The sequence below is a fragment of the Erpetoichthys calabaricus genome, chromosome 6 (assembly GCF_900747795.2).
Source record: "Erpetoichthys calabaricus chromosome 6, fErpCal1.3, whole genome shotgun sequence".
In the NCBI taxonomy this organism is placed as follows: domain Eukaryota; kingdom Metazoa; phylum Chordata; class Cladistia; order Polypteriformes; family Polypteridae; genus Erpetoichthys; species Erpetoichthys calabaricus.
The window spans coordinates 194,189,743-194,209,580 of record NC_041399.2 but is presented as its reverse complement, the minus strand read 5'-3'; the positions used below and the strand labels follow the sequence as shown (position 1 = coordinate 194,209,580).

Sequence of the window (19,838 nt, the reverse complement as noted above, 5' to 3'; positions counted from 1 at the left end):
TTTGATGTATTTAAACACTTTAATATTATGTTAAATTTCCTTTGCTGTCACACTGACTTACTGGCTACTAAAGAACTTACTTAAGCTGTCAATACAATGAACAACAATCAATAAGAATATTCTGGTTTAGAATTTGGAGAATATTTGCACTGTCATTTCCAACAAGCAGGTGGAAAGAGCTAAGTGGGTATATATAATTTTGATGCATGAGTGCAATTAAATCATTTTTAAAGTCAATTAGATAGCAGTCTACTGTATATAGCTTATTTTTGCTAGCATTTCAGCTAGAAATTTAATGTTGTATACAAAGTGTAGAGCTTCGTAGAGCCTTGCTGATAGTGATTGAGAAGTAGATTAATATCATGTACACTATTTGTACATGGAGAGGAACATCAAAGTCCATTATTACTGACAATAATCTTCAGGGATATCTGGCAAATTTTTATTACATCTTACATAAAATTAAAGTATTTTGTAAATGCTGCCATTCTGTTACTTTAATACTTTACTGGTTTCTTAATAAGCAATTTTTTATTATACTTATTAACATAGTGTTATTTCATGTGACTTTAAAGTGTTGTCTCTGTTCAAACTTGTTTGCAAGAAGGCTAATTTACGCTTCTGAGTTATAAAAGATAAATGCAAATGATTTATGGATTTACTTAATTTATCATTTTTTTTGTTAGATTATATGAACGATTTTTCATGTGGTTAAATCAGATGTCTAGGAAAGTTTCATACGTTTAATCAGAAAAAAGTGGCAAACAAATTTTGGAGGGACACAAGCATTCACTGTTAAGAGTTTAGTATCAATTAATCATTACATTTGTTGTTCTATAATCAAATAACATACTCCCAGGAAGCTTACAGTAACATACTTTATAGCTAGATAGACAAACAGACACACAGCCAGCTACTTATTTAAATATTGCTAAGGTATTCAACAGTTAAATGCTTTAATTATATGTACTAACAATGATGTTGCAATAATATGTTAGAGACTTTCGATTTTGATGCCAAGCTATCAAAAACACATTTAGTTATGTTATATATAACTGACCAATTTATTTTAGATAAAATATTGAACCTTACAACTGATAGGTGATAAAATTAACAATGCAAAACTGCACAATAAAGTCATGCTATGCTACAATACCCATATTACTAACCGAGAATAAACCGGATATGGACGCAGGTACACGGCGATGGGACCATGAGACGTACTGTGCAGGCACGCGTCTCATAAACCGCAAGCGAAGTCTTATCCACCGCGAACGAAGGAGTCACGGCCCAAGAACAAAAGAGCTCAACTAACGTGAATGAGAAATGAAGCAACAACATGCCCATAGCTAACGACTAACGACACAGCCACACACAAAAGAGGATTCTGCACTGCACCCCAGAGTCAAACGTGAGAGGCTACGGAGGCCCCTCAGGTCCACAAAGATGGTACGGAAGGCGCAGGCGTCACCGCCATAATGTGAGTGGCACTACTGCGGAGTGAAGGCGCAGGCGTCACCGCCATATTGTGAGTGGCACTACTGCGGAGTGAAGTTAGGAATAATGTGCTGCTTGGGATTGTACAAACCGCTGAACGCTTTACACCAAATTCAAAACACAATACAGCTCAACGATACAAACACGAGCCCACCTGGATAAGATCAATGAACGCAGGCGCCTACAACGCGCGTCTGAAACTGCGGAAGCAAAGCAGGCACGAGTTCAAAACAAACGACCTCGACTGACGGATATACAAACACGAGCCCACCTGGATAAAATCAATGAACGCAGATGCCTACAACGCGCATCTGAAATGCCGTGGGCAAAGCGGGCACGGCTCCAAAACGAATGAGCTTGACTAATGTATTTCAGGATACCCAACGCCGGGGGTAGGCGAGCGAAGCGAGCAGGGGGCGGAGCCCCCTTGTAATTTAAGGATCCTCAGAAAAGATGCAACCATTCGTCTTAGCAGTCTAATACAGTATATCCCTACTTTAAGTGTACATGCCACCTAAGATTAATTCAGTCATGCACCCCTGTAAACATATATTTCTAGAAACACAATAGTTTGCATTCACTGTAAAGAATTAGGTCATCCCATAAGTGACCAAGAATTATGTACTGTATAAATGCAGGTTTGTCCACTTTTGAACTTTATTTCTTGACATCCCTGTTGCATTTTAAACAGGACACTATCATATATTGGTCCAGCAGTGACTATTTTTTCCCATGACTCTCACCACAGTAGAATGTCTGGATTTACTTTGGTGTTTCCATTCTTGATTGAGAAATGCAATAATATTTATATTGTTGGGGATAAGAGTTAGGTTTAGGTTTCATGTTAAGTAAACCACTCTGGGGATGAAATGAAACCCTCTTAATAATTATCAACACTCAACTATGCAATTCCATAAGTATTAAATAACTAAAAGAAAGGTAATCAATCTTTACTAATTGAATATATGGAAATTGTTACAATAAGACATCAGGCACACACATGATAATGAAAAATGCTGTTAAAAATTGCACTCATGCATTTGAAATAGAATAAAAAGTCCTTAAAACTCCATATTTATCAAAAAGTTAGACTATAAAAGGTTTCAAACAGAGACACATAGGAGTGGGTGATCAAAAGGAGAACGCAAGTTATCAAACAAAAAAAAAAATGAAGGCAAATTATGCCTGCTACAATCAACTTAATTTAACAGGGTTTTTGTTTTCTGAATATCAGGTGGGATGACTCACATACTTTCATACTTCAGAACATTGTGCATCAAGCACCAAAACTCTCCTGAAATATCCCCTCCCCTGAAGTTCACAGTTCTTCGCATCTCTGGATGAACTACCGCTCTGTCAGCCCTTTTCCCAATTTTTCTGAACCTGTTTCAAATAAAAGGCTTTGTGAACTCTCTGCTACAGCCAAAATTACGACATTCTATTAGTTGCTCATGATTTCTTTCTCATTTTAGTATCCTCAAACTAATTATGTCAAATGCACCATTTAAAGACAGTTAACCTCTGCAGCATCTGTTCACATACACTGAAAATTGGAGGGTCTCCCCAATCACCAGTGCAGACTCCTGTGCAGTGCAGTCCCACAGTTGCAATGTGCCATTTTTTCCTCCATCTGTTCTGGCAATCCCTTGCTAGCTAAACAAACCCCTATGGCATGTAACATAATACATTATACTGTACTATGTATTGTCATGGGTATGCCTTGAGCCTTGACACAAGGCAACTTATTCAGGAGTTGTTTCCTTGCAACTGTATTCCCAGCTATTTGGCTTCTGTTAGGGTAACTAATGACATTTGTGGCATGTTTGCAAACTCTTCCACTGAACTTCCAAGGAACACTTTTTAATGAGAGTATAGCATCAAGTCAATGAAACTTCTGGGATATTGACCAGGTCAGTTAAGTAGCAGAGGGGGTTGTTAATCAGTTTCAGCTGCTTTGGTGTTAATGAAATTAACAACAGGTGCGCTAGAGGGGCAACAATGAGATGCCCCCAAAACAGGAATGGTTTAATAGGTGGAGGCCACCAACATTTTTCTCTCCTCATCTTTTTGGACTTTTTTCACTAGCTTTGCATTTGGCTACATGGTAGCATGAGGCGATACTTGGACTCTACAGAGATTGCACAGTTACTCCAACATCAATACGTGCCATTGCCAGAAGGTTTGCTGTGTCTCCCAGCACAGTCTCAAGGGCATGGAGGAGATTCCAGGAGACAGGCAGTTACTCTAGGAGAGCTGGACAGGGCCGTAGATGGTCCTTAACCCATCAGCAGGACCGGTATCTGCTCCTTTGGGCAAGGAGGAACAGGATGAGCACTGCCAGAGCCCTACAAAATGACCTCCAGCAGGCCACTGGTATCAATGTCTCTGACCAAACAATCAGAAACAGACTTCATGAGGGTGACAGGAGGGCCCAACGTCCCCTAGTGGGCCCTGTGCTCACTGCCCAGCACCGTGGAGCTTGATTGGCATTTGCCATAGAATACCAGAATTGGCAGGTCCACCAGTGGCACCCTGTGCTTTTTACAGATGAGAGCAGGTTCACCCTGAGCACATGTGACAGATGTGAAAAGGTCTGGAGGAGCCGTGGAGAATGTTATGCTGCCTGTAACATTGTTCAGCACAACCGGTTTGGTGGTGGGTCAGTGATGGTCTAGGGAGGCATATCCATGGAGGAAGCACAGACCTCTACAGGCTAGGCAACGGCACCTTGACTGCCATTAGGTATTGGGATGAAATCCTTGGACGCATTGTCAGACCCTACACTGGTGCAATGGGTCCTGGGTTCCTCCTGGTGCACAACAATGCCTGGCCTATATTCAGATGTGCTAAAAATTATAAATTGTTCATCCAGTATGTCGTCACTGACATCATCACTGAGTAACAGTGCTTTATTTTTTAATATCACTTTCCTGTATTTGCTTATAACTCTCATTTTTGGTTGGATCTCTTCTACTGACATAAAGAAAACACTGCTTGCACAAATGCTTACTTGCAGATTCATTTCATGTAGTGACGAAATTTTGTATTCTTGATGTGCACAAGATGAGGAGATAAAACAGAAAGCAGCTTAGAACTACAGGATTCCGCCTGCCATGCACAATAAGACTGTAGGAACTTTAACCAGACCACAAACTTGTTAAAACTTTTTGTGATTCCTTAAACAAATTACACACAGTCACTAATCGATCTGTGGAATTCACTGTTATGCCGAGGTTCTAAACTTTTCTGTCATTGCCAGTTTGTAATTTATGTAAAATGGTGTACTGAGAGTTATCATATATTTCAAAAATTGTGAATATAGCAGTATGAGTATGAAGCATCCATTACCTGCAACTGGCGTTCATCTACTCACAGTTAGTCTCTGTGCTGGTTAACCATCCCCTACACAGAGTTTTTCTGTGCATGTGTGTACTAATTGCTGCTCTGTACTTTCTCACTGGACTTAGGAAGACTTTAAACCCAGCTAGAATGTATCCTTTACATTAGTTACAGTTACACCAATACTACAATACATTAGCTGGTTTTGTTCTAACTACTAAGTTACAATTAAAACTTCTCAAAATCAAAGTGGGTGTATTTATGGTTCTGGTGAAGAGATGCTTTATTTCTTTCTTGGTTGGCTTTCCCCAGACATGTGGAAGGATCTTCAGCACACTCTCTTTATTTCGTAATAGGAGTTTGTCTGCTTCTTCTCCTTGGTTGCACCTTCTGGTTATGGGTGGTACTGCAGTTTCTTTTTGAGTTACAAACACACCGTATCAGTCATCTTGTTGCTAGTAAATTTACACCTGCTGGATCAACTGGTGATCAGTCAGCAGATCAGTAAGTTCATACCTTTAGCAAGGTGAACGTATGGCTCTGACTCCTTATGAGCACAACCTATAAGCACTGGGTCTCTGCTATACAGCCAGGTTAAGCAGTCAACTTGATGGAAGAAGCAATGAGCTAGGGTGTGCTAGGGTATTTTAAAAGCGGGTGGGAATGACTCAACATTAGTTTCTTGGGTGAACATAAACTCATCCTTTTATGTTGACCATTGATACAAACTTGTTTCCCTCAGGTTTGGTCAGTGCTTGAGTTACAGCTCTTTGTTTTAGCCGACTACTTAACTGGTACCACTAGAAGATGGTTCTGAGATCTCAAGTAGGTTCTTAAACTATGGGTTGTGACCAATTTTGGGTCATGTGTTTTCTGAATTGTCGAGATTCTACAATGCAAGAGGGGCGAGTACGGGTTGCAGATTGTCTTGTGATGGAGTTAAAGCAAATAGCATTGCTTTGTTACGACCTGTGTAGGTGATTCTCCAAGGTGACAACATGCAGTGGGATGACGTTCAGTGACAGTTCTCCAAGGAGGAGGATGACAGTCTGAGGTGACTCAAGGTCTCGAATACACATATAAAGCAAAATTTGGTCAGAAGAAAATAAACTTTAAGAACCCCGGTTTTATCATGTAAGGCACAGAGGTTGCATTCCAAAGCGCTCCCAAGTGGAAAAGAATATGAAGTTAAAGAGCATATGGCCTGGGTTTTTAAGCCAAGGACCTGTGTTCCATGCATGCTAAGAAAGGATAATGCCAGTCTGTCCTACAGTATCAAATATTATTGTACTGTAAACAATGACTAACTCTTCATTATTGTCATTACCATTATTCAGCAAGTACTCTGTCCAAAGCAACTTGTGAAAAATTAAACTACATATGTACAAAGTTAAATGAGAGATAAAAATTTTAAAATAGCAGTTAAACAAAACTATAGCTTGTTGACGTTTGATAGGTTCAGTACAACCGTTGGTTCCAAAATAAAGAAAGCATAAGCAGTTCCATGATGCTTTTTAAATAGAGGGGTGTGTTTTTTTTAAACGGCCATTTCTCATAACCGCACCACTGCTGTGTTAATGTGAACCACTGAATGAGATGTGAAAAAACACATTTTTGTAGGTGAAGTGTTTGGCCATTCAAAAAGTGTAAATATAACACAAGCTGAGCAAAATTAAAATACAGAATACAGGATGTGAAAAAAATGAAATGTATGATAAATTAACGAATTCACAGATAAATTATTGTAAAAATAATCCCATTCAAAAAAACTATATTTTAATGACAGAATTAGAAAAAATATTACCAAAATCATTCAATTACTAAAAACTCAACAGTGTTCAGAAAAGTCAAGTATTTCTGTCAATAATAAAAGCCTTGTCAAACACATAATAAAGCATACGTACTTTCTCTCCAAGTGGACAATAGCCCTTCACAAAGTCAATGCAAACCTCAGCTTTCCGGGATACATAGACGTGACTATAAGGACAGCTGTTATTACTGCAGATTCCTTTCAGAAAGTATGAACACACTGGCATCTAAACAGAAAAGACATAAGAATCTGAATATATTGCATATTTTATTCAAGTCATTTTTTCCAGATTGTTTTAAAAAAAAAAGGTTTCTCTAAACATTTAGTATCTATAAGATAACTCTGAATAAAGATTGTTTACTTATAATTCCTTAAAAGATGTTTAATTTATTTTAAACTAAATCTTGAAATCAGCTTGTACTTTAAGATTCTCACACAGCTGAAAAAAATCTTAATTATGTTTGCTCTGCACAAAGTCAATGTCTTAAACGATATTCCAAATTTATAGATTGTTAGTATAAAATGTGTGTTGGGGTTATTAAGTGAGTTTTAAAGAATTCACCCTAAGTGTATGTAAACCTCTGGCTTCAACTGTATGCTGCATATCATTGCATTCTTCTTGTCTATCATATCCAGAATACGGTTCTTCACACATCTGAAAAGATGTGTATATATTTATGTATGTCTGAGTTACTGATAAATGAGCTAAGTGACCCAATGTTGCAATCATTGTCGAGTGAGAGTATGTTCTTGATTTTGATTGCAGTGATTTGTCTGATCTTTCTCAGACAGCCACATGTATATTGTTGTTATCAATACCTTTTGTAGCAGGACGCCTGGAGAATTGAAGGACTGGGAGAGGGACAATACTTCCCCCGCAACACTAGAGGGCAGCCTCTCTGGTTTGATTTGGGGCCATGGAGCTTGGAAGCTCAACCTTGTGGTCACTGCCAGGAGGCACCTGGATGGTTCTAGAGTCATGGACTGCAGCATTTCCACCACACCAGGAAGTGCTGCCGGAACAGGAACCAGGTACACCCGGAGTGCTTCCGGGTGACCATGCAGCACTTCCGCCACACCAGGAAGTGCTGCACGAAGGCCATCAGGGAGTACCTGGAGCACATCCGGGTGCATTATAAAAGGGACTGCCTCACTCCATTGAGGAAGCTGGAGTCGGGGGTAGAAGACAGAGCTTGCAGGAGAGGAGTGGAGGCGGCGGCTGAAGAGAAGGAGAAGAAAGTAAAGTAAAAGGGCCGAGCATTGTGGGTGAATTGTGCACTGTGTTTGTGCGGTAATAATGAAAGCAAATAAACGTGTGTGTTCTGGAAAATGGAGTCCTGTGTCTGTGTGTAGTTGGGCTGATCTTCACACTATATACATTGGTTTGTTGGTTATCATTAGGATAAACAGCAATTTTCATAGCTGTACAGGTCGTCTTCACACATAGCTCTGTATCTGAAAACTTTTGCATGCAGTGGGATGATCAGTAGGGCTTGTAGATCATTCATTCATGACTCCTATCAATCTTAAAGCCAGCGAAAAGATTGTCATGGGTTCAGTGGTTCCTCCAATACCATTAACAATTACTAGACAAGTGATTATAAAAATTTAAGCTGCTTATTGGAAAAAAATATTAACAATTCATAAAATATGTCAGGTGTTTGTATTTTTAAAAGATATGGTGTTCACTTGAACCCAGTGTGCAGAACTGTGCACCTTAAGCTGGTGGATGATTGTGCATGGCTTCTAAATGTTGTGTGATTTAGGAATGTTTACTGACGTTCTCTTTACTTTTAAATCTTATTTGCTGTCATTAATTTTACAATGAAAATTTAAAATGCTTTCTCAGCTTTCAAAACTTTCAGTAATGACATGAAGTATGTTATCCAAGCAAATGAGCAAAGTCTTCCTGATGAGAATTAAAAGGAATGGATTTTTAACAATGTGGGAATTTTGAGTCTTTTTAATTTAATTTTTTCAGCATTCTAGATTGAAACAAGTTATTAACAGGAACTCTTCAGGCCCTATTCACCTGATGCAGTTCTATGCAAAATTTGTATTTAACTATAAATTGGCAGGAGGACAAAATGAAGTTTCTGAATGTACAAATTTATTTTGTAAAATAAGATATTTAAGTTTTGAAATTTTACTTGTAGAAGGGGACTAAATTTAAATAGAAAGAATGTGTTATTTAGAGCAGTAACTGGTTTCTATTAACAAATATTGGCTCACTGTAATGAAAACCTGCAGCCGCTGTAGCTTTTTTTGGAACTGAATTTTAGATCTCTTGTTTATTCTGAAGAGAATGTTCACAACTTCCTCTCATGACAAAATAAAGGTTTAGCTAGCCTGTGAAATGTCAGCGTGTCTTGATTCATGAACCATGGTGGTACTGGAGCAGGTGTGCTGGGAATAGGACGTTGGGGGTGCAGGCTGTCATTATCCTCCTTTGTGGAGATAAAATTAGATAGATTTCAATGGACGACAATGTGTTTTATTTCAGTGGGCTGCTGGTGCTAAGGAACGCTTCCTGCATTGGTCTTAGGAGTGTGCTGTACAATTAGAAAAAGGAAACCTTCCAACTACAGGCTTGAGGTGAATTCAGGTAACTTAACAACATGACTTTATACTGGATGAAACCAGAACCAAAAAAAGGATAGATGGCCATGTAATGCCATAATCAGTAAACAATGACTTACAATTTGATTGTTAATTACAAAGTTATTTCAAACACAACATAAAATTAATTTAATACCCCAAAATTACTTTAGAAGATTGTCTCTGCATGAATCTTCAATTTGACACTGTGGATGTAGCATGCCCAGAAACGAGCAATTACCTGCTTTTCTCGTAAAGAAATCCATGATAGCAATTAAATATAGAAATTACTATCACTGTAACATTACTTGTTCAGTATTGACAGTTAACAACTTTTATAAACAGGAATACCTTGCAAAATACTGAAAAAAAACTACTGTCCATGTAATTATTTATTTATTGAACTAAATTAACACAAATGTAGAGTTATAGTGTATGACAAAAAAGAATACTACAGTGTAGACATTTTTGGTTTTAAACACTACATTGTGCAACTAATCAATATCAATATCAAAACTGTCTTACATATGACCTATAACAACTACTGCTAATGAGAAAACAAACACAGAAGGCCCATGTGTGCAGTCCTGTGTGATAGACAAACTGATAACAAAATAGTGTCCAATACAGCAGAGAGTTAATAAACAACTGACAGTACATTTGTCTATATATTCAGAAAGAGTTTAATTAGAAACTTACCTTGTCCTTTGACACCTTGTGTGAGAATGGACATGTCCCATCTGTTTGCTTACACGTGCCTCTTAGAAACCTAACATCCAGACAGATTATATTTACCCCCAAGTTATTTAAAAGCAAAGGTTAAAAAAAGACAGCTTCCTTGCTTAAGCATATTTATAAATGAGAATCAACGTTAAAAGCTGGCCACTCTGAAGTATATTCATTTATGTACAACACTGTCATAAACCATCTGGAGAACAAATACAAACTTCATCAACATTCAAAAGCCTGAAGTCATTACAAGTGTTTTTATACTAATGTGTAATTTAAAAAGTTCTGTTAAAAACCTATTAAACATTTATATTTTCAGGTATCCATCCATCCATCCCTTTTCCAACTTGCTGAATCTGAACACAGGGTCATGGGGGTCCGGTGGAGCCAATCCCAACCAACTCAGGGCGCAAGGCAGGAACCAATCTCGGGCAGGGCGCCAGCCCACCGCAGGACACATACACACCAAGCACACACTAGGGGCAATTGAGAGTCGCCAATCCACCTAACCTGCAACATAGCTTCTGACAGCTAAACTAATATATATATATATATATATATATATATATATATATATATATATATATATATATATATATAAAAATACTTTTTAAAAACCACGCTTATATTAAGTTAAAAAGTGTACTAAAAAGTAAAAAATAAGTCTCTCATACATCACTCGTAAAATAAAAGGTGGGTGCTTTTGCTAAGATTTTAAGAAGTGCTTGTTTGAATGTTGATTGATGAAAAGCGCCCACGCTTTTATTTTACGAGTGATGTATGAGAGACTTATTTTTTACTTTTTAGTACACTTTTTAACTTTATATGCACTTGGTTTTTAAAACACACATACAGTGCATCCGGAAAGTATTCACAGCGCATCACTTTTTCCTCATTTTGTTATGTTACAGCCTTATTCCAAAATGGATTAAATTCATTTTTTCCCTCAGAATTCTATACACAACACCCCATAATGACAACGTGAAAAAAGTTTACTTGAGGTTTTTGCAAATTTATTAAAAATAAAAAAACTGAGAAATCACATGTACTCCAGGCGGGCTGCCATGTGCCTTTTACTAAGGAGTGGCTTCCGTCTGGCCACTCTTCCATACAGGCCTGATTGGTGGATTGCTGCAGAGATGGTTGTCCTTCTGGAAGGTTCTCCTCTCTCCACAGAGGACCTCTGAGCTCTGACAGAGTGACCATTGGGTTCTTGGTCACCTCCCTGACTAAGGCCCTTCTCCCTGATCGCTCAGTTTAGATGGCCGGCCAGCTCTAGGAAGAGTCTTGGTGGTTTCGAACTTCTTCCACTTACGGATGATGGAGACCACCGTGCTCATTGGGACCTTCAAAGCAGCAGAAATTTTTCTGTAACCTTCCCTAGATTTGTGCCTCGAGACAATCCTGTCTCGGAGGTCTACAGACAATTCCTTTGACTTCATGCTTGGTTTGTGCTCTGACATGAACTGTCAACTGTGGGACCTTATATAGACATGTGTGTGCCTTTCCAAATCATGTCCAACCAACTGAATTTACCACAGGTGGACTCCAATTAAGCTGCAGAAACATCTCAAGGATGATCAGGGGAAACGGGATGCACCTGAGCTCAATTTTGAGCTTCATGGCAAAGGCTGTGAATACTTATGTACATGTGCTTTCTCATTTTATTTTTAATAAATTTGCAAAAATCTCAAGTAAACTTTTTTCACGTTGTCATTATGGGGTGTTGTGTTTAGAATTCTGAGGAAAAAAATGAATTTAATCCATTTTGGAATAAGGCTGTAACATAACAAAATGTGGAAAAAGTGATGCGCTGTGAATACTTTCCGGATGCACTGTACATATTTTATATATATATATATATATGTGTATATATATATATACAGTAATCCCTCGCTATATCGCGCTTCAACTTTCGCGGCTTCACTCTATCGCGGATTTTATATATAAGCATATTTAAATATATACTGCGGATTTTTTGCTGGTTCGCGGATTTCTGCGGACAATGGGTCTTTTAATTTCTGGTACATGCTTCCTCAGTTGGTTTGCCCAGTTGAATTCATACAAGGGACGCTATTGGCAGATGCCTGAGAAGCTACCCAACCAGAGCGTGTATTACGTATTAAATAAAACTCCTCAAATATATTGTGAGCACGGGGGCTTTTCGCATCCCTAGAGGATATGGCCGCTCCTCAAAAAACGCTGAAAGATTACTTTCACATTGCTCTCTTCCTTGCTGGGCTTACATGAGGCTGCTTTCTCAAGCGATATGCTTCCCGCACTGTGCTTCGCATACTTAAAAGATCAAACAGAACGTATTGATTTTTGATTGTTTGCTTTTCTCTCTCTCTTTCTCTCTCTCTTGCTCTGACATTCTCTGCTCCTGACGGAGGGGGTGTGAGCAGGGGGGCTGTTCGCACCCCTAAACAATATGGACACTCGTCTAAAAATGCTGAAAGATTACCTTCACGTTGCTCCCTTCTGTGCAGCTGCTTTGTCAAGCGACATGCTTCCCGCACGGTGCTTTGCATACTTAAAAGATCAAACAGCACGTATTGATTTTTGATTATTTGTTTTTCTCTCTCTCTTTCTCTGACATTCTCTGCTCCTGATGGAGGGGGTGTGAGCAGAAGGGCTGTTCACACACTGGCCTAGAGGATACGGACGCTCCGCTAAAAAATGCTGAAAGACTACCTTCACATTGCTCTGTTCCTTGCAGCTGCTTTGTCCAGCGGTGCTACTTAAAAGCCAAACAGCCCTATTGATTTTTGATTGTTTGCTTTTTTCTGTCTCTCTCTCTGACATTCTCTGCTCCTGACGCGCACTCCTTTGAAGAGGAAGATATGTTTGCATTCTTTTAATTGTGAGACGGAACTGTCATCTCTGTCTTGTCATGGAGCACAGTTTAAACTTTTGAAAAAGAGACAAATGTTTGTTTGCAGTGTTTGAATAAAGTTCCTGTCTCTCTACAACCTCCTGTGTTTCTGTGCAAATCTGTGACCCAAGCATGACAATATAAAAATAACCATATAAACATATGGTTTCTACTTCGCGGATTTTCACCTTTTGCGGGGGGTTCTGGAACGCAACCCCCGCGATCGAGGAGGGATTTTTATATATACACACACACACACACTTTTTAGTCTTAGGTTTGTTTTAATATAAATTTTGTAATCAAAATTTTAACTCTTCCCTTAATATTTCTATCCGTTACTAGCCTCATCTATTGGTGAAATCTTTAACAATTGTTCTTATGAAAATTTCATTTCTTAATTAACAAGGATTAATTGATCAGTTAGTGAAACTGATCATTGATTCATGTATTCTCATCGGAAGTAACAGTGCAAAATTTCAAGGCATTTGGACAATAGGAAGTGGGTTAAATATCGATTACAAGATTTGTACCAGACAACAAACAGTTGAAGTTAAAATAAGCGTGGTAAAAATAAAATATTAGCAAGATCCTTAAACAGCTTATACATAAAAACCATCATATGAACATTTGTATATAGCAGAGTAGTCAAAATATATTAAAATATGATGAATGTTAAGCAAGTGTTTAAATTGAAATTAGGCAAAATTCTGAAATACCAAATGTGGAGGGACTTGCAGCTAGCTATCAAATTAAACGAGGAGGGAAAAAGACAATAATTAAAGCTGAATAGCACTGTGCCACACACCTAAACTAAAAAGACAACTCAATTAAAACACGATGCAGAGAATGTGGTTTTCTAACCAAAAAAACAAAGAATGGTTTCTTGCAAAATATATAATAAAAAAAAAAATGCTTCAAATATCCACAAGAAAATGTATTAATCTTAAGATCAGTATATGAAGAAAGAAAAATGAGGAGAGTCCCAAAAGTTCATTCATATGGACTTTGGAATTTGTTCATTATGGTTGATTATTTTGACAGTTATTCACAAAAACTTCCTGAAATGTTCAAGTTCATAGGTCATTATGGTGGAATGTGTTGCGCGCTCACAAGTGACTTTCTCCAATGAGAACAAATGAGCCCTCAAACTCTACCATTTTCACTTCGGTTTTTCAGCGGAAGGCAGCTTCAAAAAGCGGTCATTTGATCACCAAGGAAGAACCCACAGAAGAACGCCCCAGGATGTCAACATATGATGAAACTGTCTTCTAAGTGAAGACTGTCGGTGAAGACCCCAAAATCAACCTCGAAGTACTTGAAGAAAGGACCAAGAGCCATCTCTTCATTGGTGCCTCTGGAATAAGCCTTTTGGATGCCCTACCCTACTCACCTAAACTGGTCCCTAGTGATTTTTTGTTCTACCCCAAAATCAAAGCCAGCATACATCAGAAATGCTAAAAGGGTCAAGAAGACGTGATCAAGGAAGTCAATGAAAAGTTGGCAAAGCTGAAAAAATGATTATTTTCTGGAGTGTTTTTAAAAATGGATCCACAAATTTCAAAATCTCATTGAGGTTGAAGGTGATTATGTGGAGAAGTAGGGAATAAATAAGGTTTCTGAGGAAAATAAAAAGTGTGGGTTATCACTGTTATTTTTATTAAAGCAAATGGACTTCTAGAACTTTCCTTGTATATCTTAAAATAAATTACCTTAAATAAACAACATTAAAAAACAGGAACTTCCATATTATATCCCCATATACAAAAAAAGGATTTATACACATGCTGTTATGATTTCTCATGACTAATGGCATTTAAAAGACACTCCACCAACCTGTTAGATTATTAAAACAATTTCCTGTCTTAAGTTGTAACAAACATAAGGGTTTTGTGTGACAAAGTGAAGTACCCTGGGATCCATTATAAATGTTTCATGTGTAGCTCATGACTGGTAAACCCTGGCTTAGATATTATACAGTAAAACTTGAGGGATAGCTCACTTCACAGTGTGAAAGGGTTGGTGCTTACCCTGGGATTAAACTGGTCTAACTTTGGGTTGTGCATATGAAATTAATCTCATAATTGCTTATGAGGTGTATCTTTTACACAGTTTTACTTGTAACTCCTAGTGTACAAAAGTGTCCATGCTTAACTCACCTGGTACAAACAGCAACTTTGTCTGGATCATGAATGAAAGGACAAGATGCTCCACGATTACATTTCCCAAAGCGGTTGTAGTACATGCAGTATTCTTTTTTTTGCTGTTTCTTCAGCCTAGCTTGCCGTATAATTGCCAGGCTTCGTTGCACAGCACGACTGGTGAGACACAATAAAACAGCACTAAAAATCAGACAAGGCCAGTGTGATATTTCGCCAAGATACACTTGTCATACATTTATATCCCTCCGTGAAATCAGCAATATACTGTATTGTACACCTTCAAAGAGTTTAATTCCAAGTAGACTAAGATGTATTTACTCCAGACTATAGATATATACACAGGGCTCAAATTAATTAAGCTACATGAAACAACTGTATGGTGACATCGCTAGTGTTGCCCTATTGTTTCACTATACAATTCATTCTGTACTGTGTTTTAAATGACTTTGGTTACTTTTGTTTGTGAGACCCAGAGCCTTAGATTAGGCTTCAGAAGCTAATTAGGTCATAATGAGTGGAAGACCACTTGTGGGGATAAGATATAACAGCTGCTGGATGCCCAGGGTACGTGGAAGCTTGCAGACTGATGTGGGAGCCTTCTTCACATCCTGTTCAACAACCACCCAGCCTTGAATGCCACTGGAATGAGTGAAATTAAACTTAGGTGATCACCAGGTTCAGTTTCAGCAACAGATATTGGCTGCTTCAGAAACTATGGGCTACATATTTCTGGTGTGCTGGTTGGGCTGAAAACTGTACAATGAGGTGCTCTTATTAGAAATGAATGCATAGTAATAGATCAGTTCTCTTATTTTAATGAATTAGAAATCCTACACTAAAATTATGGAATTTATTATTCAAAAATTGCCAGAAACCCATCATGATTATGTAGTTAATTTACAAATATTTTAGAAATAGTTTTTATCCTTCTAGTCTGGTGATAGTAGTCTGTGTAAAAAACTGTATGCATTTTTAATTTCACATAATTGTAAAAGTCCAATACTTTAAAATTTCCAAGAATAACTCCTAATACAAGTACCCATCTGGAGACTGTGTTTCACCAGTGAAAGAAAAAAAGATAACAAATATAAATATTCATTCCAATGTATGTCCATTAAACACTTGACAAAATTCATAATTAAAATTTCCCAAACATGATGAGCATCATTTCATATTTGCAACCTATTGTCTGAGAATTTTCAGAAAACAAAGAGTACACTATATACAAAAAAGTACAGGAAAATCCCCCTAAATCAAGATGTTTTTCCATTAAAATTCCATTTCAATTATGCGAAACAATATTCTTACTAAGTTTGCAGAATGGTTATTTATTTAGTTTCAAAAGCTGAATGGGTGATTATTATTTTGTTGTGTATTTGATTCATTAATTAGAGTGAAGCTAAATAAAACTTTAAAACAGAACAGAAATCCACCTTTACTTACCTGGCCACCTGACGGCTATTGGAGGTTTTGTTGAGACTACTCAAACAATTAGAAGATGTCCATTTTCCTGTGTAAAAATAAAAGAACTAACTTAATAAAATGGCAAAAAAAATTGCTACTCTTAACCTACAACAGCCATCGTATGCTGCCTAATCATCTATAATATTGGTCACTGATAACCTCTTCTGGGTTTTTGGGTACCTGAAACAGGGGTACTTAACATGACCTACTCCTATTATAGTAAACAAGGGTTCACACAGGGAACGTAACTATTCTAAATGACAAAAAAAGAAATTACATTAAAGTTGACTATTGAAATAACATTGTAAATTTGCTTTAACTATTATTCCAACATGAGAATATAATTTCTGACATAATCTCATTCTTTTTATCTTCAAGAATCTCTCTAAGGGTGGCTGCCCTGCAAAAACTATAATTTTAACAGTAAAACTTGGTCTGTATGTTTTAGCCATTGCCTTTCCTGCTGATGCAATCCAAAAATACATTTATGATTTAAAACACAAGAAGCCTTTCTTCCAGGTGGGCAGGAAAACTCCAGGTGCTAGAAGCTAGTAAGAGGATGATTGAGTAGGCTTTGATAGTGTGTTGTCGTGATGCTTGGTTCAACAGAGTTGTCACTTGCTCTAGCAGCAGACAGTCACTTACCCATCTGTTCTCTTTGCATGCAGACATAGGATAGAATATAGATGGGGGGTGGGGTATTATTTCATTGTCCCTCAAAACCTTCTTACTCTCACTGATGGCATTCATTCATCCTAAACATCTGGCCAACTGACAAGTTTACGTTGGCCCCTGACAGTTCTGTTTTATTTTATTGCTATATAATAGAGGATTAAGCATGCTTCACAGTCACTGGGCTCCCATTTGCACACTCCTCTGTCACCTTCCTGCTGGTTAAGGAAGCTAGCTGACTGACTCGCAACAAGATATGCAGCTCATTTCTGTGATGCGTGAATAGTAGCTATACTGGCAAAAAAATATATAAATAAATAACAGCTGAGAGAAGCCAATCAATCTATAGTCTTAAATAAAAAACCTGCACAGCAATAGCATATAGCTGAAAATAAACTACTTATGTATTTGATGGTGCACTAAGAGCATCATTTCACAATACAAATAATAAAATATACAACCAAAAACACAAATAATTCAATCAATGTAAAACTCAATGATAGTAAAACATTAGGGGTTTAAAAAAGATGAGACACCTAGACAAACTGTCTTAATGTTTCAATAAGTAAATGTCACAGGACTGCATTTGTATTTGGGTCAAACATATTAAAGCAAACTATTGAAACAATTGTTATACAGCTTGTGTACCATCAATAATTAAAAACAAAGAAAACCAATAATGAAGGAAAGAAAAATATAGTTATTTGTATTGTCTACTGGTTTTGCTGCTTTAACTTCCCTCGAACCTGTGTTATAAGCAGGATAATCTGTAAATGGTGGGTTCTATATGAAGAGAATCAATGTAATAATAATAATAATAAAAAAAAATAATAATAATGATAGCAACAACAATAATAAGGCAATCATAATGAGTAGAGCTACTGTTTTGCTGTGGAAGAAAGTTTTACTGGATTGGTATGGCATTTCCTATACAATATATAACGAGGTAAACATGCCTTTTCTGTATGTCTCTATCTTTCTGTTGTCAGGAGATGAGGTTAATTACTTCACTGTACAACAAATTCAAATCCATGCCAGGGGAACTACAGCTTATGCTAGCAGTAACAGGCAAAAAGCAGAAATTACCTCTCTACAGGAAGCACACCTATTAAAAGAGACATACACACAAGGACCAACACAAATGGAGTAATTTATAATGCCTTAAGACCTCAGAACATATCTTTGAACATTAGAATATTGGACAAATTTTGACAACCACAGGGCATTCAGCCCAACAAAGTCTTCCAAACCTACCTATCTAATTTCTCCATTACAGTGTTAGGAAACACAGAGATCTAAATAAAATGGGCAGAATAATGAATGTACCCTTAAGCAAAATCAAAGCTTAGACAAAATGCTGTGAGATTACAACTGTAAAGTTCTTGCAGTTACTGAAACATTCTAGTGTTAAAATGACAAAACTGTATTCTTAACCACTTTTCTTCATAACATCTAATTGTAGTCTCCTTTTCTGGGTAAGTAACCCCCACAGTGAACTGGTTATTTTTTGAGCCCATTTACAGTATGTTCTTTGAAATTAACCACAAACAACCATAAAGCACACACTCATCCTGATCAAAGATAAGCAAATGTAATGTAATTTGGAAATTCTTAAAAGGCAGAATATTTATCAAGCATTGTGAATTTCTTCACATGTCACACTAAGGTTACAGGCAGTAGCAGAAGTCTTAGTTGGAATGAGATGGAAAGCTGCAATCTATGCCCCGTGCAAGTAAGAAAGAGATTACAGACAAAGAAGGAGTCTCTGAAAACTGGTACTGTATTCTTGTTTCTAAATATAAAGAGCATTAAGATAGGATGTGGCAGCTTTGTTGCATTAGGATGATCCCAGACACTGAATTAACAAACACGTGTAAGAGGAGCACAACTGTTGATTACATTGGTCAAGCACTTCCTTTGGAATAATATTTACTTGCTAAAGTGAGCAAATCCAAGTATCAGTTAGTTATCACCTTTTACTGGCTAACTAGAAAGATTACAATATGCAAGCTTTCGAGGCAACTCAGGCCTACAATTAGTTATCATGAAAGAACACAACTATTAAACAAATAACAATGATATACTTTACCTCCATATGCATCTGCATGCCACTATTGGAGTTGCCAGAACACACACACATTATTAGATATATAAAGAAAAGGTATAGTTCATTTTGTAATGCTTCACTAGACAGAGCTTAATGTTAGGCATGTCCTCCCTGGTAACAAGAAGGCTAGCTGTATCTGTTGAAGAGCAGGAACAGGGAGTGATACAAGATTGCTTTTTGAGCGAGCAATAATAAGGTTTCACATTCTCTTGACCCAGACACAGAGAAGCAATAAAACAGAACAAGTCAAATACATTAACAAAAGCTTAGCAGGAATTGGAATACATCACTGGAACCCTTCTAGTCAGTAGTAGAGAAGACATCCCAGGGGCAATGTAACTTCTGTAGGATACATCTTAAACTGAAGCCAAAAAATACCCAGAGTGAAGAAATATGCAGCAGAACGTACATCAAGTATTAGAAAATGTGGATATGAGTAAAGGTAAAGCAAGTGGTCAAGAGTGATCACTGTATGTGTACTTATATATGCATGTTCTCCAATTACTATGAATTTTTACAATATTACATTGCTTCTATCATGTATTTTTATTTATTTCAATATGAAGGAGGAATGCTATTTTGAAAATC

The 19,838-nt window shown here is 37.3% G+C and overlaps 1 protein-coding gene across 1 annotated transcript in view; it reads right to left on the bottom strand.

Moving 5' to 3' along the window:
- Positions 1 to 19,838, bottom strand: part of zc3h3 (zinc finger CCCH-type containing 3) — a 294,882-nt gene that overhangs the window by 53,102 nt on the left and 221,942 nt on the right. Inside the window, exons 6-9 of the mRNA XM_028804240.2 lie at positions 16,451 to 16,517; positions 15,005 to 15,163; positions 9,944 to 10,013; positions 6,741 to 6,872 (exon numbers count right to left, since the gene is read on the bottom strand). Coding sequence (XP_028660073.1) covers positions 6,741 to 6,872; positions 9,944 to 10,013; positions 15,005 to 15,163; positions 16,451 to 16,517 — 428 coding nt within the window. The remainder of the gene's footprint in view (positions 1 to 6,740; positions 6,873 to 9,943; positions 10,014 to 15,004; positions 15,164 to 16,450; positions 16,518 to 19,838) is intronic.